We start from the raw sequence: 27,981 nt of genomic DNA on the forward strand, positions 1-27,981 counted from the left end.
CAAACACATATAGAGGCAGACAAATATAGAGAACCTTTCTTTCCCAGAACCATGCAGTCTTCTCACCTGCCACAGCAAGCCTGGCAGTCCAAACTAATTGAAGAAGTCGAAGTTGCAAAAGAAATACTACCATTGTCATTATTCGAACTACAACTTCATTCACTTCTAGCCACCCTCCCCCCAATTGCAAGACATTCTTACCTTTCTGGTTCATGAAAAATGCTTCAAAGTTGAGCAACAAAGGAATCATATGCCCTAAGGTGAGCACAGTGAGCATCAACAGAGAGACAAATGGCAGTACATTTGGATGTCTCCTAACATGCACGAGTTGGATATAGATGACAGCAGCCGTTAGTGAAAGAGAGACAAGTCCCACTAATATGCTCTTTAGAATGTTGCTCCGGATTTAAGGAAGCATACTTGACCTTTATATGAATTTGACAATCCATATCACCTTCAATGTCCCTCCCCGATGAGCCAACATGGCGACATCCAATCATGCACAACAATCCTGTTAGAGGATTATATATGCCCTCTGCTGATATAGAAGAGAAATATACAAACGATTCAGTGGCTTGAGAGGTTTCGTCCCACTTCTGTCGAAAGGGCATCCTAAATTTTAAATTGTAGCTGACATTCAACGGGCCACCCCCATGATTAAATCCATGTGTCGCAACAACTCTGTCTAAGGGGCGAAGCTGCAAATCTCTCTCGTATCTATTTCCAACGGTAAATGGATACGCATAACCCTGCATTCTCCACTTCCCAGAATTCTCAACGGAAACATCAAAACCCAGATCCCCAAAGGAGGACCCATCTGGGTACCTTCTTACCTGATTCTTTACCAAAGACATCTCCCCTTCCGCGAATGTCTTATTACAAACCTTCCTCACCTGGTCAAGTTTCGTATACTTGTACTGCAAATTGGGCAAATTCATGATAGTTCCCATTACTCGATCGATTCCAGCAGGACCTTTGAATGTAAAATTCTTAAAATACATAGAATCAATATTACCCTTCTGGCTCTGAACATGACCCACAACCATATACCTATCCACAACGGTTAAAGTCGTCAGAAACTGCATTGAAATGCTGATACCACAATCCTCCTCAGAAAGCTTCTTCAATACTCTTCCGCCATTTTCAATAAGGCAGGCTACCATACACAATTGACCCTTTTCAGCATCAAATACACCCTCCCCAGTCAACATGATCTCTGGCAAGGTAAACCTCAAGCCTGAATTCCACAGATTGGAGAATCGAAAAAACCCATGCACTTGCCCTTGTGGAGTACATTTCAAATTCTCAATCAACATACTGTTCGGAAGCGATCCTCGATCACTCACATTGAATGGACTACAATCCCTTCCACTGCACTCACGGTTCCACACCAAATCTAGAGGCCTTCTCAACGAGCGCAAATTACAGAGAGTGCCACTTTTCAAGATATCTTTATTGGCATCCAAAACATCAGGCTTCCTGACTGAACAAACCCTTTTGGCATCCTCAACCCTAGTGTACTCATAAAACCCATCATACATTGCATAAATTGATATGGGCTCGAAGGAATTCTCTTTATCTAACCTCTCTACAGTCCCATTGATCAAACCACTCACAAGGGTGCTCGTTTTGGAATAAGAAAACTTAACAGAAGCCAAGAAAGTCCTAGAAGAACCGTTCAGAAAATACCTCTCACCCAATCCAAGCATACATATCCTTTGCGATGAATTTGAGTAGAAACCCTCTGCAAAGATCACCAACACTCGACCTCTCGACATCCACCGCGGCGGGCGAGCGAACTTGAAATGGGACGGTGGCCTCTGAAAGTGACGATTGATAGCAGCTGCTCCATACCTCTTGCTTTGAACCATTAAACGCCCCTTGAATTGGAAGACGTCTTCCCGCTCGGTTTGCCACAGATCAGAGACGGAAAACGAGACGGAATTCGACCGTGTGAGGTCACTCTGGTTAAAGATCGGATCTCCTCCCTCGTATGAAGCGTGGTAAAAGGTCAATCCGTGGGCTTCTTCGTTGAATAAGCCCCCCTCTTTGTTGACGGCTTTTGGCGCAGGAACGAATTCCTGGCAGTGTTTCGAGTACAATTCATGGTCCAGTGACGCGTTTAGTGGGTTCGCTCCGATGGCAGCCAGTAGAATCAAGATCACCCGCAGATCATTTATTGACAAAACAGGAATAGCTCAATTCAGCCCTGAACTCCTCTTTGAGAACCCAGTATACATCCCTCTCCTCAACTCTAGGCTTCAGCATTGAGCATCCAACTCTAGGCTTCAGCATTGAGCATCCACAGCCACATTAGAGCCAGCAGGTCTGGCTACAGCCCAGGCTGTTTGAGCATCTCAGAATTGCGTCCGCCATGATGAACACCACGAACCTGGACTGCTCAGCCAGAGCCGACTCATCCGACTCATCGAACCGTTCCACCTACCTTCCATTGAACCGTTCCACCTACCTTCCATTGATCGAACGATTAACAAGCATCTAATCGTCTAACACAACGGATCAACGGCTCAAAACATTACACGGTGGCATACAAGGAAGTTAATCCCAAAGGGAAACGCCTTACGGCGTAACAACAAAGCTTGACCCCATAGGATTGCCACGTAGGATATCAGAGATTTCAATATCGGTGTTTTTAAGACGATGCTCATGTCACTGATCTCCAAAGCCCCAATCGCCGATCTTCGATATCCTCCATGCGTCGATCTCCGATATCCTCCATCCGCCGGTCTTTGATATTATTTCTTGAATCGTTGATCTTCAACATACTCTTCGCTTTGATATCGCGTCGCCAAAACAAAGCTACAATATTGTGGATCCAATATAGTTATAAAAGAGAGTTGAATATGGTTTCGCATTTGCTCCATATCGGAGCTACCTATATCGCAAGTTTTTCATGTTATCTCATTTTAAAAGTTGCAATGAGTCTTTCTCTGATACCATACGGTTTTTTCCACTTGTCACTTCCCTATGGGGCTGCTGTTATAATAATTAAAAAGTTTGTTTTCATTAGTTTTGCAGGAAGTTTTTTATGTTTATATTTCAATTCAACTTTTGTCTAATTTTAATAAAAGAACTATTAACCTCTGTTTGACTTAAACAAGGATGAACCCAGGGTCGATAAGGAGAAAGTAACAGTTCGATCCAAGATTTCCGAAGACTCTCTTCCATGTGCCACAAAGCAGTTCTAAACTGAAGATATTGTTGTAACAGAGATTGAGAAAGACCAACTTGTTGGCAACAAATCAATCCTTTGGCTAAAGAACTCCTAAAATTGTTGCCATATGTAAAATTGATGACTAAAGTATGGCAAGAATCATAAAAAAGGTAGGCTGAGAGAATCAAAGATCTACTAAGAATTGACTTGGAATGCCATTGGCATTTCCTTGTCAAATTTTATAATCAGTGGTTGATACTGAGACATCTCTCCAACACCACTATTCATTTACTTTCAACACGTAAAGAGGCGTTATTCACTTCACATATGTGTATACGACTCCATCATCCACCTTAATTAAAAGTAAAACGACAAATATGCGAGATTCAATAGCGAACAGATAGTCAAGTTGTTGTAACTGCAATCAATTATTGTCTTTTAATTTATTTTTAGTATGGTTTGTTAAAACCACTTCATCATTCTATGGCACTTTTCTAGATTTGTGTTTTGATTATGAACAATAAATCCCCTTCATTGTTATGAAGGAAGGGTTTGGAATTTCTGCAAGAAAGCTTCTGGTTTACTCTATCTTGGAGGAATATTAATAGAAAGAGGAAACACTACTATTTCACTTATGAGCAAAGTTAACATTTATCATGTACTATTATCTGAATACTAGTTCTATGTTTATGATTTGAATGGTTACTGTATTTGTTTTTATCATATACATGTTTGCAAGTAGTTAAGCTTTATCACTATTGATGTGCTTAATTGAAATCTTTTAAGTATATGAATGAACAATGATATCTGATATGTGTGATGTGTTTCAACAACTAATTTAATTAACTATTTAATTAAATTAGTTATCTTTATATATTTTAACCTCACAAAGGATTTGATGATCTATATTATCATGTTTAATGTGAGATCTTTATAAGTCACATGTAAAGAAAAAGCTTTCCTGGGATAGATAATTTAAGTCTATGTATTTTTTTTTAGTTTCATTTACATAATAAATTCCACACTTATATCTCACATCCACTTTTTATCTTTTATTAAGGGAAACTGGTCCCATAAACCCAGCTCGAGCCACTATTCCAAACGAAAAAGGAGCTGCCTAAGTTCTCGACTGGGTGGTTTTCCCCGATGTTGAGGAAGATATTTTCGAGCCTTCAACACGTTCTCAGGCATTGAACTCATGGCTAGAGTGTGGGATGCTAGCATTGTGTGCCCATGCTTACAGGTAAGAGCTACATACAAATTTTCATCTTGTAACGGAGAAAACCTATTGTTATTTACCTCTCTCATCGAAGTATTTAAGGCCTCGCTCGCACCTTGTGTTGTAGGTTTGTCATTTATTCATTCACAGAGTGTATTCAGGGCCTCTAAGATAACATGAAAGGGGTGGGATAGATCAAGGAAGGGTCAATCGTATTTTGAATATTCATGCCTGACAACCTAAATATTTTGAATATTGAATATTTAGGTTATTTCACTTCTATCTACTATTAGTACATATCATCTATCCATATGCAACATGTATACATGTTAAGCTAAGGATGATCCTTCCATTCATTTTATTGGAGTGCATGATTCTTATTCGATCCATCACTTATTTGTACAATAAATAATTGAGTGCCAAAATTATGTTTGTTTAAGGAATAAAAGTATGTACTTCTGTGGATGATTCCAGATTGATTCTCTTTTCTCCTCCTTATCTTCTCGATAACAAAATGAGAGACAAGGGTGAAGTTGCCTTGAACAATACCTCGAAATCTAATGGGTTTCCTAATGTTAACAACAACATACTGCTATTTGTTGGTTGAACATTTTGGTTTCATCGTTTAAAAGAATTGTCGTCTCCTGTCTTGTCTTATTGCTAAGGGCATGAATCCATATCAAGAATCTGTAAATCTCCAATTTACACTTTTGTTTTCGTGGGGTTGGATTTTAAGGTGACCATCATGCTGTGTTGGCCACATTTTTTTTTGCAGGAGGAATTTGTTTGTCGTGGAATTTAAAGTGACTTCTAACATGTTGCCACAACCCGTGTTGCCATTGATTTTTCTACGAGGAGGAATTTTGGCTATGTATGGATAATGATATGTTGCAATTTGGAGATAATATATGTCCGCTAATGACTTGGTTAAAACCTTTCCTATTTCTCAGTTAAAGCAATTCAAGATTTTTGAAGGGAGACTAATGTAATGTATCTTTGTAACGAACAAGGTTCGTATACGCAACGGAAATCTTTAAAATACTTCAAAGACATAAATTTCCATTGTAAGACATGTAACTGTATATTGAATATTATATATTGAATTGATGTAATATCAGAGATGATTACAAATGAGAATGAGGGTTTGCTTATATACCCTACGCAGGTGCCCTGCTTATATACCATTAGTTAATTAATTATTATTATATTTATATTTATTATTTTTATATGAATTATTGTTATGTGATTAAAATCTATTGTATCCTTAACAATAGTATTAAAATCTAAAATATTTATTCAATAAACATTAAAAAGACCTTTCAATCTACAATTTTGGGGTTAGAATTCCAACATTTTTGAGTAATAACATTAAAAATTAAATATCATAATTAATGCGTACCCAACATACTGCTAATCGTCGACTGACCATTTTTGTTTCACTATTAGAAGGAATCGTCTTCTGCCGACTTGCCTTGTCGCCAAGGGTAGGATTCCATATTTCGTGGGATTTAGGATGAATTCCATCGTTTCCAGCGTGCAATGTTGAATGTAATTTTTTTTTGGAAAAGGAGTAATTTTAATTTCGTGGAATTTAAAATGAATGCTAACGTGTTGTGCTGCCATTGATTTTAAAACCTTTCCTATTTCTCACAAAAAGTGATTCAAGATTTTTTTGAAGGAGACTAATGTAATGGATCCATGTGATTCATGGATAAATATTAGTATAATTTATGATTATATTATTGTTAAAAAAACTATTTAAAAAAATATAAAATAATGATAGTATAATATGTAGTTGTATTTATATAGATTATATTATATGGTCTTGCAATTTGTGTATATATAAGTGGATCAAAGTCAACTCCTATGCCTTTGAATAATGAAGGGTTGAGTCCATGGTGCAAGCCCATAACATGTGCACACATAAATGGATGAAATCCCACCCCCCACCTCCTGTAATTTTTAAACCCAATAAAGTTGAATTTAATGGTGAAAGCCCACCCCATGTCCAACAATTTTTACTTCCTAACGACATGAATCTAATGGTGCAAAGTTGGAAGTTTAGCTTTTAACCGTTGGGCAATGTTCAATTCCTATGATTTCACCCAAATATATTATATTAAATGGGTTCAATTCCTATTGCACCCACGAAGGTTATATTAAATGTTCTCATATCAATGCCCACACTTATTTCCTTTAATTTAAATAAGCTGACAGAGGTTGGATCCAATTGTGGAAAGTGAGGTGTTTTTAAATGGTCTCATATGAAAGCCCATACTCATCACCTTCAATTCAAAAAATCTCAAAGTGTTGGATATGGTTGTTGAAAGTTGATTGTTTCTCATAAGGGGTTGGATCCAATTGTGGAAAGTGAGGTGTTTTCCACCAATGAATGGGGTGTTTTTCACTAATGGTGGAAAGCAAGGATTTTTTCACCATTAGACAAAGTTCAATCCCCCTAAGAGTGACGAGGGTACCTTACCATTGGGTGAAGTTCAATTCAATGGTAAATTTGGATCGAATGGTGGAAAACAAAGAGTTTTCACCATCAGAAAAAGTTCAATTCCCATGGGAGTACCTTACCATTGGGAAAAGTTCAATTCCTTCAAGGGTCTAACCCTGAAGCGATGGGGGTACATTACCATTGGTAAAAGTACAATTCCTTTGAGGGGCTAGCCTTAAAGGCATGGGGTCACCTTGAGGTAGTCATTGAATGTTGGGTTACACCCTGAAGCCATGGGGATACCTTACCATGGGAAAGGTTCAATTCCTTTGAGGACCTAGCCTTGAAGCCATGAGGGCTCCTTGATGTAGTCTTGATTGTGTAGTTGCACGTAGAGAGAATATATTAAAGTTGTTATTGTGACTCATGCACACATAAGTAGATTAAATCCCACCCCTATGTATTTCATTAATTAAAGGTCAAGTCCTAGTAGTGTGATTGGATTTTAATGGTTTCATTTTATAAGGTGGCCAAGGTTGAATCAAATCCCACCCCCATGTCCTTCCTTAATTAAAATTAAAGTCATGCTAGTGTTAGTGGATTTTATTAGTTTCATTTTGTAAGTCAACCAATGTTCAAAACTCAAACTCATTATAATGCTCCCTTCCACCTCCTCAGCCTAAACACACTCATTATAAGGTGTTACTTATCACCAACTTGACCTCCATTGTCTTACTTTGGAAATGGGGTTACATAATTTATTCCTTTCCCCAAAATTAGCAGAGTTAATATTGGGCTTCCCCATCACATTCACCTCGCTAAGAGATTTCCTACGATATAAATATCATCAGAATCTGATAGCTAGATCTCAAATTATGTCCTTTTCAAATTTCACCAATAGGACCTTGCTAGGTAGACAAGACCTACCAAGTGGCACCCATGTGGAATTCATATACACTAGCCACATCATATCAACAAAATTTATTGACATGCATTTGTTTAGTGGTTCAAAGTTCGTACATAGTTACAAAGGCTACACACGAAACTCGCTAAAGTCCTGAACCTCTAAACTGCTTCGATTACTAACCCACATCCAAGCCTCAAGTTAAACTTGCACCTCACGTGCCTTGAACCTCTAGAAGCCTGAAATCTTGAACTATATCAACCCTTGGCCCAAATCCAGGCGTCGAACTAACTTTGTGCACTTCACACGCCCAACCTCGAGACTCCTCAACTTCTAGACTAGTTTGGCCCCTGGCCCACATATGAGCCTCAAACTATCATGTGTAATTCATGCACTCTGAACCACCACACTCCCAAACCCTATATTTTCGTGCTGAAATTAATATTTTAATAAATGTGGGTCCTACCTCACTATGTAGTGTTAGAAATATTGAACCTGGCCCCACTCCGAACTAACCCAAGTTTGGGCCCAACCTATCTTGCCATGTATTAGTTATACAACACATAACTAGAAAATGTGTGTGTGCATCTACTGAAATTTAGAATAAACTGGATCGTGCAACAACCCCTATAGGCTATCTACCTTAATCATCAAAAATACTTTCTGGGTTTTCTATAATCCTTGCAGGCATTCAACCAGGGTTCTCCAAGATCCTGGTTCTGTCTTGACCATGCCTTAATGCAATAATCAATCCCTTGGATTATTAAGATGCATTCACGCATTGTAACAACAATGATTGCACAAGTTCATAAGAACTTAATCCTAGCTTTCATCCAGACATTTACATAGTCAATATCATGGAATCGACACCCTATGGGATCATCTGCAACAATACAACAGTTTGCTAATGTAGCAAAATACAACTTATCCTTACTATTCCATGGGTAATGGAATTTCCAGCCTGTGAACCTGCAAGCTTCATAGCCATATAACATACTTAGAAAAAACTTTAAACGGAAACCTCCTAACATGGAGACTCTAAATGAAACATATGAAATAGGACATGGAATATCAATTACCATACTAACATTCCAACTAATTAACAAGCCATATAATTCACCATCATTATAACAGTCACGTTGAGATCCTCAAGTCCCAATACCATGAGAATAAGGAGAATACATCTCATCAATACATATTTTAACACACACATCTCATCAAGATAACACACTATATAATAATATTAATCATTCACATAGCATCAGCTTGTACAAAGACATAAGTAAACAAATTATCTTATGAAAAAATCCACTGGAAATTGAGAGTAGGACTTCAACTCTCGACCCAACTTTAGGCTGAATATACTACAATTATTTCTTGTAGTCAACCACCCCCAAGCTAGATTCAGAGTATGAGGATAAGTTCTAAAGGGAATAAAATCAAATCCATTCAGTTTCTTCTGGGAATCTAGAGACCACCTATCTTCACTCACTTGAAATAGGCATTACCACCTCTTATGGATCCACTCTTTATTTGGAATCTACAATGCATTACTATCTAACTATGATTTTCACTTTCAACCAAAGAAACATAGAGAATACCCTCTACAAACCAAGAATCGAGAGAATAACAAGTCTCCACCCTTTACCAAGAATCCTGAGCACTCTGCAACTCCACCTATTTTCCTTACTTGCATTACACCATGTGCACCCACAACCAAAACTGTGTCTATGAATCTCTAGTTTAATTGAAACTTTCCCAACATGTTTCTATCCACATAGTCTCGATCCCCCCTTCACCATAGATCATTTCATCTCTTTTTCTATGAATACCCCTTGTTACAGGCCATTTTGCCGCACTTAAGCAAAAGGCCCTAAACCAAGATCTCTTGTCATCCATCACACTTTGCATCAATCCTATGCATGGCCAAAAGAAAAACTATTTCCAAAAGTTACAAGAATCCTGGATTGCATTGACTCAAAACCCTAATATAAGACTCCATCACACTTTGCATCAATCCTCTGCAAGGCCAAAAGAAAAACTATTTCCAAAAGTTACAAGAATCATGGATTGCATTGACTCAAAACTCTAATTTAAGACTCCATCACACTTAGTCTTATGACAACCTGCGAAGGTGTGGTTGCACACAAGTAACTTGCACTGGTCATCACAAGTTTCTTTTAATAAAAGTGCGATGACACCTGAAATTGAAGAAAAATAAAATATAAATTCAAAACTTCTCCCTCTAGAAGCTTTGAGGGTTTATTCATCTATTTTCTATTGAATATGACCTTGAATTCATACTAATGAGTCTTTATCCCTTATCCCATGGAACTTACCTCCTTTCAAAGTGGATCTAGCCTTAGTATAGTGGACCTGAAACTTCCTCATTTTCCCTATAAAAGCAGTACCTACTATAGAGTCTAGGTTGAATTTCGGAGACTCTAATTTTTCCCTTATGCTGTCAGTGTGAGTTTGGAGGTCCATAATCCATCCTTATGTATTGGTGAGATTGGAGGTTTTATCATTGTGGCAAAGAAAAGATGAGAAGGTTGGGAGAGAATCACACCATCAAGGCCTCAACAAGGGTTGCAATCTTTTTCTTTTATCATTAATACAAAGTGCAATATTTTTCCCATACATCAAGTTTTCAATTATACATGTGTAGAATAAGACTCCTTGATCTCTTATTTACAGTTATTTGAATATATCGCGTTGTATATCTCAATATCTTTTCTTGTCTTGTCTGATTTGCAGGTCTTGCTTTCGAGAGTTAAAGTTGGAGCTAAAGTGAGAAGGTGGAGAGAAGAAGGAAGCTTGCACTGAATAGCAAGTAATTCTTCTTCTTATATTTCAAATATCTCTAGGGAAAGATACTATATTTTTTTTGGTTGTTTGTAGGTTAAGCCATTGAACCCAGGGAGATCGCTTCTGTTCACAGAAGGGATTTTTCCAAAAAACAACTTGGTGACTCCATTGGGGAACGAGGTTTTCTTTGCCATGGCCTATTAGGACTCCTAAAATCGACTCTTGTTGTCTTGTTTAGAATATAATTTGACTATATAAAGTTGAATTATGAGCATGATCATGGCTTATTTCCTGCGTTTTTTGTGAATTAGCCCCATCATAATTGTTCTTTCGAGACAATGTGACCTGACACAATTGTTCAATTCAATAAGTGTGTCTTAGCACACTAGCGCCTATAGCTTACTTGTGATGTCAATAGCCAACACCAAGCTTGAAAGTAGGGGAATTTTTATTGAGTCTTGCATCACATTGACCACCTCTCCCCTCCATCCAAAGATCCAAATAAAGGTAATGACCACAAAGGAACCAAAAAAACTGCAGATGAATTTCGCTAAACAAACAAAAATTGTATGAAGACAACATATCAACCCAACATACACATGCATTCAATGAGATGGAAGGCAAAACATATCCCACTTGTGCCATCCTATGTCATGATAAGCCACCATCATCCCAATAGTTTCCGTTATTAATCATGAAGCTAGCTTGAAGGTGGAAAATAATACTAAGTGTCCTTCCCAAGAGTCCCACGCAACAATATCCATCATTTATGTAGTCTCACATGATTCAACCACAACCAACCTCAATTGTCTCTGTACCTTCATGTATGAAAACCACCAAATGGATGTTGTACTGCCACCATGAAATATTTTATCTACACACATATCAAGACATGAGCACCCTCCATGGGAGAAAATGCAAAATATCATATTTAAATAAATTGCACATAATGCATGGAAGATTATGTGCAACTTCCCTATATACACATATACGAAAGTTGCGCACATACAGAAGAAAAGTGCATATATGGAAGTTGTGTGACTTCTATATATGCACATCTTTTGTATATGCATATGTCTTTTGTATATGCACAACTTTCATATATGCACATATCATCTGCATATGCGCATTTATGGATGTTGCACATATACAGTATATGTGCATATAAAAAAGATGTGTAGATACGAAAGTTACACATATATGGAAGTTGCACATATACAAAAATTGTGTATATATAGAAGATGTGTGCATATACGAAAGTTGTGCATATATTGAGGTTGTCGTATATGCATATTACGAAATTTGCTCACTGCTTATGTATATGCGCAAATTTCACATATGTACATATACGAAGTTGCACATGTAAGGAACGTATGCACATATACGAAATTTACACATATACAAAAGATATGTTCATATACAGAAGTTGTGTATATACGGAATATATGCACATATACGAAATCTATGTAGAACTTCAGCCTTTGTATAGGTGAAACTTCCATATATTCACACCTTTTGTATATGAACATATCGTTCGTATATGCACAAATGGATATGAAAATATACAAAAGTTATGCATATATAGAAATTTCACATATACAATAGCTGAAGTTGCGCATAAATTATGTATATGTGCATCTTCTGTATATGTGCATCTTCTGTATATGCACATCTTTCGTATATGTGCATGTCTTCTGTATATGTGCATATCTTCAGTATATGTGCGTCTTTTGTATATGTGCATAAATTCTGTATATGCACATATCTGGAAGTTGCACATATACAATGGATGTGCATATACGAAAGTTGCGCATATATAGAGGAAATGCACATATATGAAAGTTGTGCATATACAGAAGATATGCACATAAACAGAAGTTGTGCATATATGGAGATTGTCTTATATACATATTACGGAAGTTACGCACAACGCTTGTATATGTGCATATACGAAAATTGCACATTTACAAAAGATATGCACATATATGGAAGTTACACATCTACATAAGATATGTGTATATATGAAAGTTGCGCATATATGAAAGTTGCGTATATAAGGAAAATATGTGCATCTTCCATATATGCGTAACTTTCATATATACATAGTTTTTGTATATGTGCATCTATCTTTTATGCACAACTTCCATATAAGCGCATATACAGAAGTTGTGCACAACTTCAACCTCTGTATATATGCAACATTCGTATATGTGCATATATGGAAGTACATATACGGAAGATATGTGATACAAGCGCATATATAGAAGTTGTGTGAATTTTTTATATGTGCAACTTCTATATATGTGTAGCTTCTGTATATGCACATATCCTCTATATATACGCATCTTCTATGTTTGTGCATCTATCGTATATGAACAACTTCCATAAATCTATCGTCATTGTAAAAGAATTATCTTAACCCACTTAAATGGAAGGCTTTGCTTAAAATACCTTGGATTTCTCTCCCAAAGTACTTTTCTTGGAGGATTTGGCTAGCTAACAACAAGACCACTTTTCATACCTTTCATAACTAGCATGAAATAGTAGTTGAGTGTGTCAAATCATTGTTGGTTGAGCATACTTGGTCTATAAATCCAAATTATCCTTGCCATAAGAAATATGATTTTCACAATTCAACCTCTAACATATGCTTTATAGTTCATCTCCCCATAAGAAGGGATGGAAACTTTCCTTCAAAAAAGAATTTCATTAATGGTTAAATTCATAATATACATATGTATTGTGCTTCTATGGGGCATGAAAACAAAACCCAAGGATGGAACACATATGGGTTGAGGTTGGTGGGGGGGGGGGGGGGAGGGGGGGGGTTGGTTGTGCTTTCACCCAAAGGACAAATTGAATTAACATACCACCTGAGTCTAGATACAACTTATAACAACCAAGTGGATCTTTATGCATTGTTAAAACGGATCAAACTTGCCAAAAATCTACATATTTGCAAACTCATCATTTTATGGGACTCTAATAATACCATATGACATATGTACATGTCCACTTCCCCCATGGATCTGAAGCTTCAATCCATCTTTAAGAGAATTCAAGCTAGAATAGCTTCATTCCATGAAATTCATTCCTTCCATATGATATACACTCATAATTGTCTATTAGACTCTTTGGCATCTCAAGTGCTACATAGACCATAAGGCACCTTGCAAATTAACAAATCTATTCAAATTAATTATATTCCATAGTTTATTTAACTATGCCACTTGGTTGCATCATTAAACATAACTTGGGAACTTAGGTAATCACCTTGCAGATCTTATTCAACACGAGGCATGATGAAACTCTTTAAGAAGTTCATCATAGAAGGTTTTGGGATGTTTAATTTCACTAGCGTAGAAGAAATGGGACAATATATAGACATTAAGGGTGTGTTGTGGGAATTGGTATGGATTATGTGTTTAGCACCTCTTTGCACAAGGTTTTCCAAAGTAATGGTCCATGCATGAATCATTCTCTACATATGGTTTTGGTTTGCGACCTATTTATTGGTTTATGGATTAGTCCTATTGATGTGAGGCTTGTGACATTCAAATACTAACACTAGGTCAAAACAAGTAAATGGGGGTGGTAGAGATGAGGTTCCATTAACAATAAAAAATATATACATCCACAACATCCATACCTATAGAGTGATGTGATAGCTCCACACCCATTCTCCTTGTGGTTCAATTCTCTTAAATGGTCTTATATTCACTAATCCTCTTCTCTTCAAACCTCCATAAACTAATTGGACCAATGGAAGGAAGGATGCACATTGGGAAGCCTTATTATTGTATAAACAAGAATCATAATAACCACTTGTTGGGTCGTTGATTTGTTACCATTATTATCATCTCTAGACATCTATTTCATCCCTTTTTCTTCCTCTTACTACTCCTTTATCACTCCATTTACCACAATATCTCATAAAATACCATATCATACTTAAGATTTTGTGATTAAGCAACTCTCATTTTCATTTATTTTTAACAAATTAAATATTATTATGCATGATTTTTTTGATGATGGTTTATGAAGATATTTATTGTAATAGAATTCATGGTTCCAACCTCCATGTCCTCACTCAAGTCACAAAATCTAAGCTCCAACTCATGGTCAAACGTTCCCGTTCAAAATCTGTTAGATAAGAAGAGGCAATTTTGCATTTAAGATCAAAACTTTGCGTACTCCGATGCACATGCATCCATTTTCCCATGATGCATACATAGAGACATATTTAGAGGATTAAGACTTCAAGGAGGTTTTTTAGTTACAGAGCTAATGTCATGTGCATGATAGTGACAACACAATTGAATTCCTTCTCCAAAACGGGTTACTCCATGTAACCATGGTCTGGTCAATTATCCCAATTGACCCTCACATAATGCCTTAGGTAATCCTTTAGTAGGGATTTGGTATGCTACATATGTATATTTTTCCATGGATGAAAGTTGGAACTATGTAGCAAATACATCCCCACAAGTTTGAATAGTGAGGTCCAAAACTTCGCCATGAATCTTATATCTTTATCCAACACAATGCTCAATGGAAGACCCCAATATTTCACCACATTATTGAATAACTTCTCTGTTAACTATTTTTCACTGCATGGTACCTTTTTAGGTAATAATATAGCATACTTATAGAATCAATGTACAATGACTCTTCAAAACCGACAAATACATGAAGCTGTTGGAACTACACAAGAAGCCCTAAACTCTATCAATCTCAAAAATATCAAAGGAGCCATTCTCAAAACTGGTCTTGCCAAAGCTTTTGATAAGGCCAACTGGCTTTATATCAAAATGATCCTCACCCATCTAGGTTTTCCCCTAACTTCATCAACTGGATCATGTGTTGTATTAACTCGGCAACCTTCAGTGTTCTCATTAATGGCTCTACCTCACATTTATTTCATGCTGAGAGAGGCCTTCGACAAGGATGCCCTCTTTCCCCACTTCTCTTTCTAATTGTTATGGAGGCCCTCAATATACTTGTTGCAACAGCCAATAGGGAAGGACGATTACATGGAATACAAATGAATGACCTCTGTCACCTCACACATCTACTCATTGTTGATGATGTCCTTATCTTCCTCGATGGCAGCCTGTGGGACTCATCTTCTTTCCATGACATTCTTAAACTCTTTGCAAAAGCCACTGGCATGGAAGAAAACCATACCAAATCCACCATTACTCTATCATATACAACACCCCAGGAAATGATCTAGGTGGATCTTCAAATACAATGGCATGGAAAAACTTAGAAATCAAAGAGATCGGAATTAAGTCAACTCAGGATCAGAGCATAGATCTCGTCTTCCTGATTCCAATGGCACAAACGGTACTTCAATCCTAGTCCAGATGATGAAGTTATCACGAAAGGAAGGTTTCTTTGATCCTTAAGGAACCAAAAAAACTGCAGAGGAGTTTCGCTAAACAAACAAAAAATTGTATGAAGACAACATATCAACTCAACATACACATGCATTCAACGAGATGGAAGGAAAAACATATCCCACTTGTGCCATCCTATGTCATGATAAGCCACCATCATCTCAATAGTTTCCATTATTAATCTTGAAGTTAGCTTGAAGGTGGAAAATAATACTAAGTGTCCTTCCCAAGAGTCCCACACAATAATATCCATCATTTATGTAGTCTCACATGATTCAACCACAACCAACCTCAATTGTCTTTGTACCTTCATGTATGAAAACCACCAAATGGATGTTGTAATGCCACCATGAATTATTTTATCTACACACATATCAAGACATGAGCACCCTCCATGGGAGAAAATGCAAAATATCATATTTAAATAAATTGCACATAATGCATGGAAGATTATGTGCAACTTCCCTATATACACATATACAGAAGATATGTGCATATATGGAAGTTGCACATATACGGAAAATATGTGATAAAAAAGATGCACATATATAGAAGTTGTGCGACTTCTATATATGCACATATACAGCAGATGTGCATATACAAAAGATGTGTATATACGAAAGTTACACATATATGGAAGAAATGTGTATATATGGAAGTTGCACATATACAAAAATTGTGTATATATAGAAGATGTGTGCATATACGAAAGTTGTGCATATATTGAGGTTGTCGTATATGCATATTATGAAATTTGCTCACTGCTTATGTATATGCGCAAATTTTGTATATGTACATATATGGAAGTTGCACATGTAAGGAACATATGCACATATACGAAAGTTACACATATACAAAAGATATGTTCATATACAAAAGTTGTGCATATACAGAATATATGCACATATACGAAATCTATGTAGAACTTTAGCCTCTGTATAGGTGCAACTTCCATATATTCACACCTTTTGTATATGAACATATTGTTCGTATATGCACAAATGGATATGCACATATACAAAAGTTATGCATATACAGAAATTTCACATATACAATAGTTGAAGTTACGCATAAATTATGTATATGTGCATCTTCTGTATATGTGCATTTACTTCCATATATGTACATCTTTCGTATATGTGCATGTCTTCTGTATATGTGCATAAATTCTGTATATGCACATATCTGGAAGTTGCACATATACAATGTATGTGCATATACGAAAGTTGCGCATATATAGAGGAAATGCACATATATGAAAGTTGTGCATATACAGAAGATATGCACATATACAGAAGTTGTGTATGTATGGAGATTGTCTTATATACATATTATGGAAGTTACGCACAACGCTTGTATATGTGCATATACGAAAATTGCACATATACAAAATATATGCACATATATGGAAGTTACACATATACATAAGATATGTGTATATAGAAAGTTGCGCATATATGAAAGTTGTGTATATACAGAAAACATGTGCATCTTCCATATATGCGCAACTTTCATATATACATAGTTTTTTTATATGTGCATCTATCTTTTATGCACAACTTCCATATAAGCGCATATACAGAAATTGTGCACAACTTCAACCTCTGTATATATGCAACCTTGGTATATGTGCATATATGGAAGTACATATACGGAAGATATATGATACAAGCGCATATATAGAAGTTGTGTGAATTTTGTATATGTGCAACTTCTATATAAGTGTAGCTTCTATATATGCAAATATCCTCTGTATATACGCATCTTCTATGCATGTGCATCTATCGTATATGCACAAATTCCATAAATCTATCATCATGACATAAGAATTATCTTAACCCACTTAAATGGAAGGATTTGCTTAAAATACCTTGGATTTCTCTCCCAAAGTACTTTTCTTGGAGGATTTGGCTAGCTAACAACAAGACCACTTTTCATACCTCTCATAACTAGCATGAAATAGTAGTTGAGTGTGTCAAATCATTGTTGGTTGAGCATACTTGGTCTATAAATCCAAATTATCCTTGCCATAAGAAATAGGATTTTCACAATTCAACCTCTAACATAAGCTTTATAGTCCATCTCCCCATAAGAAGGGATGGAAACTTTCCTTCAAAAAAGATTTTTATTAATGGTTAAATTAATAATATACATATGTATTGTGCTTCTATGGGGCATGCAAACAAAACCAAAGGATGGAACGCATATGGGTTGAGGTTGGTTGGGGAGGGGGGGTTGTGCTTTCACCCAAAGGAAAAATTGAATTAACATACCCCCTGAGTCTAGATACAACTTATAACAACCAAGTGGATCTTTATGCATTGTTAAAATGGATCAAACTTGCCAAAAATATACATATTTGCAAACTCATCATTCTATGGGACTCTAATAATACCATATGACATATGTACATGTCCACTTCCCCCATGGATCTGAAGCTTCAATCTATCTTTAAGAGATTTCAAGCTAGAATAGCTTCATTCCGTGAAATTCATTCCTTCCATATGATATACACTCATAATCGTCTATTAGACTCCTTGGCATCTCAAGTGCTACATAGACCATAAGGCACCTTGCAAGTTAACAAATCTATTCAAATCCATTATATTCCATAGTTTATTTAACTATGACACTTGGTTGCATCATTAAACATCACTTGGGAACTTAGGTAATCACCTTGCAAATCTTATTCAACACAAGGCATGATGAAACTCTTTAATAAGTTCATCATAGAAGGTTTTGGGATGTTTAATTTCACTAGTGTAGAAGAAATGGGGCAATATGCAGACATTAATGGTGTGTTGTGGGAATTGGTATGGATCATGTGTTTAGCGCCTCTTTACACAAGGTTTTCCAAAGTAATGGTCCATGCATGAATCATTCTCTACATATAGTTTTGGTTTGCAACATGTTTCTTGGTTTATGGATCAGTCCTATTGATGTGAGGCTTGCGACATTCAAATACTAACACTAGGTCAAAACAAGTAAATGGGAGTGGTAGAGATGAGGTTCCATTAACAATTAAAAAATATACACATCCACAAGATCCATACCTATAGAGTGATGTCATAGCTCCACATCCATTCTTCTTGTGGTTCAATTCTCTTAAATGGTCTTATATTCACTAATCCCGTTCTCTTCAAACCTCCATAAACTAATTGGACCAATGGAAGGAAGGATGCACATTGGGAAGCCTTATTATTGTATGAACAAGAATCATAATAACCACTTGTTGGGTCATTGATTTTTTACCATTAATATCATCTCTAGACATCTATTTCATCCCTTTTTCTTCCTCTTACTACTCCTCTATCACTCCATTTACCACAATATCTCATAAAATACCATATCATACTTAAGATTTTATGATTAAGAAATTCTCATTTTCATTTATTTTTAACAAATTAAATATTATTATGCATTATTTTTTTGATGATGGTTTATGAATAGATTTATTGTAATAGAACTCATGGTTCCAACCTCCATGTCCTCACTCAAGTCACAAAATCTAAGCTCCAGCTCATGGTCAAATGTTCTCGGTCAAAATCTATTAGATAAGAAGAGGCAATTTTGCATTAAAGATCACAACTTTGCAAACTCCGATGCACATGCATCCATTTTCCCATGATGCATACATAGAGACATATTTAGAGGATTAAGACTTCAAGGAGGTTTTTTTTAGTTGCAGAGCTAATGTCATGTGCATGATAGTGACAACACAATTGAATTCCTTCTCCACAAGAGGTTACTCCATGTAACCCTGGCCTAGTCAATTATCCCAATTGACCCTCACATAATGCCTTAGGTAATCCTTTAGTAGGGATTTGATATGCTACATATGTATATTTTTCCATGGATTAAAGTTGGAACTATGTAGCAAATACATCCCCACAAGTTTGAATAGTGAGGTCCAAAACTTCCCCATGAATCTTATATCTCTATCCAACACAATGCTCAATGGAAGACCCCAATATTTCACCACATTATTGAATAACTTCTCTGTTAACTATTTTGCACTGCATGGTACCTTTTTAGGTAAGAATATAGCATACCTATAGAATCAATGCACAATGACTCTTCAGAACTGACAAATACATGAAGCTATTGGAACTGCACAAGAAGCCCTAAACTCTATCAATCTCAAAAAGAACAAAGGAGTCATTCTCAAAATTGATCTTGCCAAGGCTTTTGATAAGGCCAACTGGCTTTATTTCAAAATGATCCTCACCCATCTAGGTTTTCCCCCTAACTTCATCAACTGGATCATGTGCTGTATTAACTCGGCAACCTTCAGTGTTCTCATTAATGGCTCTGCCCCACATTTCTTTCATGCTGAGAGAGGCATTCAAGAAGTATGCCCTCTTTCCCCACTTCTCTTTCTAATTGTTATGGAGGCCCTCAATAGACTTATTGCAACAGGCAATAGGGAAGGACGATTACATGGAATACAAATGAATGACCTTTTTCACCTCACCCATCTACTCTTTGTCGATGATGTCCTTATCTTCCTCGATGGCAGCCTACGGGACTCATCTTCTTTCCATGACATTCTTAAACTCTTTGCAAAAGCCACTGGCATGGAAGAAAACCATACCAAATCCACCATTACTCTCTCATATACAACACCCCAGGAAATGATTTAAGTGGATCTTTAGATACAATGGCATGGAAAAACTTAGAAATCAAAGAGATCAAAATGAAGTCAACTCAAGATCAGAGCATAGATCTCATCTTCCTGATTCCAATGACGCAAATGGTACTTCAATCTGAGTTCGAATGATGAAGTTATCACGAAAGGAAGGTTGCTTTGATCCTTAAGGAAATGAGGATTTTTCCCTTAAAGATGGGTCTTAAGCCTTTAAGGCAAAATCGCAATCGGAGGTTGCATAAAGGCGGACTTAAGAGAAGTACAGTGGAACCCCCGATCGCTGATCTTTGATTAAATCGGATCAGCGGATCGGAGACAATTTGATCGGAGACCCTATATATATATATATATATATATATATATATATATATATACACGGTGGCAGGGTGTGATCAGTGATAAGGCATTGGGCGATATGTGAGGGGGATGCCGACATGATCAACCAACGCTGATATCGGCGGTCGGTCATTCCCAGTAATCAGGACTGTACACCCCCGATATGCCGATTGCGACCTCAGGTCGGACCCGATATGGAAAATTCGCCTAATTTCATGTTTTTTGAAGTCCATGTAAATGGTTTTGGGGCTGATTTTTAGTGTTTTTCAGGATTTTGAAGTCTTATCGCCTCAACGATTAAAAATTCCATTTAAAGAGGTGGTTGCGCCCGTCGATCATTCCATGACACCGACCTCCATTGTTAACCAAACAAGCTCCAATTTGAATGGGATTCTGTCCAAAGAACCCATTATAAAACACGATCGATGGAAAGAGCACGGGGGGAGGCATTTTTTTTTGCAGCACATTGTTTCGTTGGCAGGAGGTCGAGAGAGCATCTTTGTCTGTGTTTAGACAGTTTTACATGACTCCAGCCCCTTTCATTGCTACGGATGCATTGGTGCTGTTTACCTCTCCATATCAGGCATTCATTTTCACAACCATCTTTCAAATTGGAGGTATAAGCCTCTTGTGGACAGTTGATGATTGTAATTCTCTTTTCTTTCATGCCATTTAATAAGAAAGGCCTCCCCATTGTTGAGCTGGGCCCAGAGACGTAGTCCGAATTGGACGAACTCCGTTATCAAGCCTTGGTGTCTTCTTTTGTGCCTTTATGTGTTTACTTCTTCTTTTCTTATGTGCACATTTCTGTGTTAAGCTGCAATTTTACATGTGATTCTTTCCATACATCTATAAGCGAAAACATCCTGGATCAAGTGGTATCAGAGCAGGGCTTTTTAGATGTGAATTGCATGTTTGCATGCTAACAAGAGGCAGGCTTCAAAGAGGTGAAGGGAATCTAGAACCTTTCGATCTAGAAGTAGGGCGTGCACCTTGGAGAAGAAACATGGATGAATGATGAAGCTCATATTAAAGAGGAGCGTAAGTTTAAAAAGACTTTCTATTCAATGGCAGAGAACATCAGTAAGCTAGTTTTAAGGCTGGAAAAAGCAGAGGAGAGAAATCTAGAAGGACAAGGTTCAACACATGGGGATGGTGGAGAAGAACCCCCTCCTTCTCCTTCTGGTAGTGAAGGTTCTCCTTCCTCTCACCACCATAATCAGAGAAATCCAAAGGATGCATCTAAGAAACCTTTTTTTAAATTAGATGTTAAATTTGATATTCCTGTGTTTAATGGCGAAAGTAACACAAAGAAGCTTAACAATTGGATCAGGCAAATTGAGGTTTACTGTAGGATTCAGCAAATCATAGAGGATGAGGTGAAAATCCAGCTGGCCTCTCTACGGCTGGGCAGCACAACTCTCGTTTGGTGGGAGAGCAAATTGTAGAGCAGTAAAAATGTGGGTAAGCTCTTTTCCTCATGGTCTGATTTCACTTCTGCGTTAAAGGAACAGTTTTATCCCTTAGGATACAAACATAAAGCTTTGATGAATTGGAAATATTTAAGGCAAGGCAAAGGGCAGGATGTTCAAAGTTTTACAGAAGAATTTAGGAAGCAAGCACTAAATTTGGGTATTGCACTTGATGCACCTGAAGTTGTAACTAAGTATATTGGCTCACTGCATAGTTATATTAGGCATTCATTGTTATTGTTTGAACCAACCACTATTGATTCAGCCAGCGTGAAAGCAATTCATATTAACAACAGGGGCAAGAATGAAATAGAGGATTAGTCCAGAAAGCCACCGTTCAAACCTCCGAATGGAAAATCCAAAGTGAAATGGAAAGGGAAGGAGAAGAAAACAGTAGCAACCAAAGAAGGAAATCGACCTTATTGCAATCACTACAAGAAGGAAGGCCACGATGATGATCACTGTTGGAAGCAACACCCAAAAAGGCATCCAAAGAAGTATGGAGGAAAAGTGAAGCAGAAACAGTGGCAGTGGCACAGCAAGACCTTGGATCAGATTCGGGAGATGAAGTGTTGGTCACAGCAGCGGGAACAAAAGGTACCCTTACACCTCCTGTTGATTCTAATTCGCATGAAAGCACCAGTGTTGTAGATGAGTCCCTTTCGAATGATAGAAAAAGAATATAATTATTTCATATCAGAGTTGTAGTAAATCATACCAAGGTTGAAACTCTGTTTGACACTGGGTCCCAAGCAAACTTAATTGCAGAGTCCCTGGTAAAGAAGCTAGGCTTAGAGACAAAACCACACCCGAAATCTTACCTGCTGAGATGGATACATGATAAAGCAAAATTGAATGTAACCCAGTAGTGCAAGGTCAAATTCGTGATTGCGTCTAAGCTGGTAGACGAAGTAGAGTTGGATGTAATACCACTGGATATTTGTGGCATGGTATTAGGGAGCCCATACCTGTATGACAGAAAAGCAGTCTTTTTCCGCCATGAGAATAAATATCACATCACCAAGGATGGGGTAGAATACATAGTGCGGGCTCATCAAAATAAGATTAATGCCAGCCTCGTAAGCGTTGGGCAAATGAAACGACTGGTGAATTCCAGTAAAACATGCATGCTTATGGTTGTAAAGGAGAAAGAGGCCAAATTTGCTGATGCGTTCTAGGGCTACGATGGGAAGCATAAACAAGAATTAATGGAATTGATTTCTAATTATACTGAATTGTTTCAGGAGCCAAAGGGACTACCTCTGAAGAGGGAAATCCAACACGAAATCCATCTATTGCATGATGCCCCTCTGCCAAATATCGACATGTACAGGATGTCGGCGATTGAAATGGAGGAGATCAAGAGGCAAGTGCAGGAATTGCTAGACCAAGGCATCATCAGGCTGAGCACCTCTCCATGTGGTTCGCCGATCATTCTAGTGCCAAAGAAAGACGGTAGCTGGAGGATGTACGTGGACTACCGCACACTCAACAAGATATTGGTGAAAAATCGATATCCCCTCCCACGCATAGATGATTTATTAGACCAATTAAAAAGTGATGTTTATTTCATAAAGTTGGATTTGCGCAGTGGATATCACCAGGTCAGAATTGCGGAGCAGGACGTGTGGAAAACCGCTTTCTAGACCAAGCAAGGGCTATTCGAATGATTGTGACGCCATTCGGGCTTTGCAACACTCCAGCCACCTTTATGCGGGTTATGAATGATATATTTCAGCCTTTGATTGATGAGTTTTTTCTTGTGTATTTAGATGATATACTAGTTTTTGGCAAAAGTTGGTTTGAACATGTGAGTCATGTAAAGAAAGTGCCTGATGTGCTGAAGAAATAAAAACTCTTTGTAAAATTGTCAAAGTGTGAGTTCGGGAAAACCTCTTTGGGTTACCTAGGTCATATTGTTGGTCATGGTCAGTTAAAAATTGATCCCTCTAAAGTTGAAGCAATTGTAAATTGGCCTAAGCCTACTAGTGTAACCGAGGTCTGTATCTTTTTAGGTGCAGTCCAGTATTGGAGGAGATTTATTGCTAATTTCTCTATTATTGCAGCACCTTTGCACACATTGACAAGTGTGAAATAGGCCTTCCAATGGGGAGGAAGATAGCAGAAGTCCCTCGAAACATTGAAGGAAAAATTAGCACTGCGCAAGCCTTAGCCTTACCCGATCTCCAACAGCCATTTGAGATCAAAACCGATGCCAGCGGTTATGCCATGGGAGCTGTACTGATGCAGCAAAAGAAGCCAATTTGTTACCATTCTGAGAAGTTTTCTCAAGCTGTGATAAACTATCCCACCTATGACAAGGAGCTTTATGCCTTGGTGCACAGTGTGAAAAAGTGGAAACACTCCCTAATCGGCAAGGAGACCATCATCCATACAGATCATCAGCCCTTGTAGTACCTTCAGTCACAAACCAAGGTGCAACAATCTCGTCGTTTCAAGTGGATGGGCTTTCTTCAACAGTTTCATCTGGTAATAAAGTATAAGAAGGGCACTAGCAATAAAGTGGTCGATATGCTATCTCGCCCTCCTATTTCTGCTTCTGTTATTTTGCATAATGCTTCGTTATCTTTTGAAATTTATGTTGAACAATATGCTAACGATGATGACTTTAAGGAGGTTTATGCAAAACTAACCCATGATTCACAAGTGGACAACTATCACTTGCAGGGGAAAATGTTGTATCACCTTGGTAAATTGTGTATTCCCACAGGAGAAAGAGTACATGTAATTCGAGAGGCCCACACCTCTCTTGTGTTTGGACACTTTGGTGTCGAAAAGACTTTATTTCATGTACAAAGATTTTGTTTTTGGCCTCATATGAAAAACATTGTGACTCGCTATGTAAAGGGTTGTGTGATGTGTTCTGTTTCAAAGCCCTCTAATAGAAAACTTGGGCTCTACACACCACTCCCTATTCCGAGTCGTCCTTGGGAAAGTGTGTCAATGGACTTTGTAGGAGGTTTACCTTTGTCTAGGAAGAGTCACGACTATTTGTATGTCGTCGTTGACCATTTCAGCAAGATGTGTATTCTTATGCCTTGTAAAAAATAGATTACTACAGAGCAGACTACTTCTCTTTTCTTTCAGCATGTTTGGGTCCACTTTGGATTACCCACATCAATTGTGTCAGATCGGGACTCTCGCTTCCTTGGAGAGTTTTGGACTAGCTTGTGGAGGATGATGGACACCAAATTGAAAAGAAGCATGGCATTTCACCCACAGACCAATGGATAGACAGAGGTTGTTAACCATACCATGGTACACTTATTATGAGGCTATTGTGGGAAGCATCCCAAGTTGTGGGATGAACACCTCCCCTATATATAGCATTCCTACAACCGAGCAGTGCATTCATCTACGCAGCATTCACACTTCGAGACATGTTTTGGTTACCTGCCAAAGGACCCTTATGATATGGTCTTTGGAAGGGAAGATGGCTCCAGTGGACATAATGATAGGGACAAAGCTCAAGAGTTCATTCAACGAATCCAATTGATTCATCAAACAATGCAAGAGCAATTAGAGAAAAGTCAAGCCCGTTACAAGGCTCAACATGATAAACACTGAGTCGACCATCAATTCCAAGTGGGTGACAAGGTGTGGTTCCACATCAGCAAAGACAGGATGAAGGGAGAAGGAAAGAAGTTGCGACCAATCTGGTATGGACCATTCACCATATTGGAGAAGATTGGGAATAATGCCTTTCATCTTGACTTGCTGGTATATATGCAGATGTACTTAGTAGTGAATGTGGAGAACCTAAAGCTGTATGAACCACCTTTGATCATGGACACTGATGAGGTGGGCACAGTTCCTATCGTCGATGATTTTGCACCAGAATATCTCGATGAGTTGCCCGAAGACATCATCCTCAACAGAAGAACTAGGACTTCACGGCGAGGAGATGTAGAATACCTTCGAGTTGGATTCAAGGGAATGCACCCCAGCAAGGCCAGATGGCTAGAGAAAGAGAAAGTGAGGGAACAATTCCCTCACTTGCCAATTGACTAATGAAAAGCTTTTGGCAGTCCAAAAGCTCCTCAATGGGGAGGATTGATCCAGGTGGATCTTCAGATACAATGGCATGGAAAAAATCAGATATAAAAGTGATCGGAATGAAGTCAACTCAAGATCAAAGCGTAGATCTCGTCTTCTTGATTCCAATGACGCAAATGGTACTTCAATCCGAGTCCGAATGATGAAGTTATCGCGAAAGTAAGGTTGCTTTGATCCTTAAGGAAATGAGGATTTTTCCCTTGAAAATGGGTCTTAAGCCTTTAAGGCAAAATCGCAATTGAAGGTTGCATAAAGGCAGACTTAATAGAAGTACAGTGGAACCCCCGATCACCGATCTTTGATTAAATCGGATCGACGGATTGGAGACAATCAGATCGGAGGCCTTATATATATATATATATATATATATATATATATATATATATATATATATATCGACGGTGGTAGGGTGTGATCGGCGATAAGGCACTGGGCGATATGCAAGGGGGATGCTAACGCGATTGGCCGACACCAATATCGGCGATCAAAGATCGGCGGTCGGTCATTCCCGGTAATCAGTATTGTACACTCCCGATATGCCGATTGCGACCTCAGGTTGGACCCCATACGGAAAATGCGCCCGATTTCGTGTTTTTTGAAGTCTGGGTAAATGGTTTTGGGGCTGATTTTTAGTGTTTTTTGGGATGTTGAAGTCTTATCACCTCAATGATAAAAAGGCGATTTAAAGAGGCGGTTGCGCCCGCCGATCATTCCACGACACTGGCCTCCATTGTTAACCAAACAAGCTCCGAATAGAATGGGATTCTGTCCAAAGAACCCATTATAGAACATGATTGATGGAAGGAGCACGGGGGGAGGAAATTTTTGTTGCAGCACACTGTTTCATTGGCAGGAGGCCGAGAGAGCATCTTTGTCTGTGTTTATACAGTTTTACATGACTCCAGCCCCTTTCATTGCTACGGACACATTAGTGTTGTTTACCTCTCCATATCAAGCATTCATTTTCACAGCCATCTTTCAAATTGGAGGTATAAGACTCTTGTGGATAGTTGATGATTGTAATTCTCTTTTCTTTCATGCCATTTAATAAGAAAGGCCTCCCCATTGTTGAGCTGGGCCCGGAGACGTAATCCAAATTGGACGAACTCCGTTATCAAGCCTTGGTGTCTTCTTTTGTGCCTTTTATGTGTTTACTTTTTCTTTTCTTATGTGCACATTTATGTGTTACACTGAAATTTTACATGTGATTCTTTCCATACATCTATAAGCGAAAACATCCTAGATTAGGAAGCCAAAATTGCATGCCAACTCTTTCCCTTCCAAAAGCATCACTTTGAGGATGGCCTAAAGTACCTGGGTTTCCGTCTTAAACCCCATGGCTACTGTATTGTGAATTGGATTTGACTTGTAATAAATATTGAGAAGAGGTTGAAAAACTGGAACCATCGTTTTCTCTCAAGGGTAGGTCGACTTGTTCTCATAAAATCCATCTTGGAAGCCACCCCTGTATACTGGATGACGTTGGCCTGGATCCCT

General features: G+C 37.9%; 1 protein-coding gene across 1 annotated transcript; it reads right to left on the bottom strand.

The window, feature by feature from the left end:
* Nucleotides 1–314: 314 nt before the first annotated feature.
* Nucleotides 315–27,891, bottom strand: LOC149189424 (uncharacterized). The gene is made up of 2 exons (XM_089410231.1): nucleotides 27,799–27,891; nucleotides 315–2,081 (listed from the first exon to the last, which is right to left on the bottom strand). Exons 1-2 carry the CDS (start codon nucleotides 27,889–27,891, stop codon nucleotides 315–317), a joined length of 1,860 nt encoding a protein of 619 aa, XP_089266357.1.
* Between the last annotated feature and the right edge of the window lie 90 nt (nucleotides 27,892–27,981).

The sequence above is a fragment of the Pinus tabuliformis genome, chromosome 3_1, assembly GCF_031772625.1.
Source record: "Pinus tabuliformis cultivar Carrire ecotype Pingquan chromosome 3_1, CPIR1, whole genome shotgun sequence".
NCBI lineage: Eukaryota > Viridiplantae > Streptophyta > Pinopsida > Pinales > Pinaceae > Pinus > Pinus tabuliformis.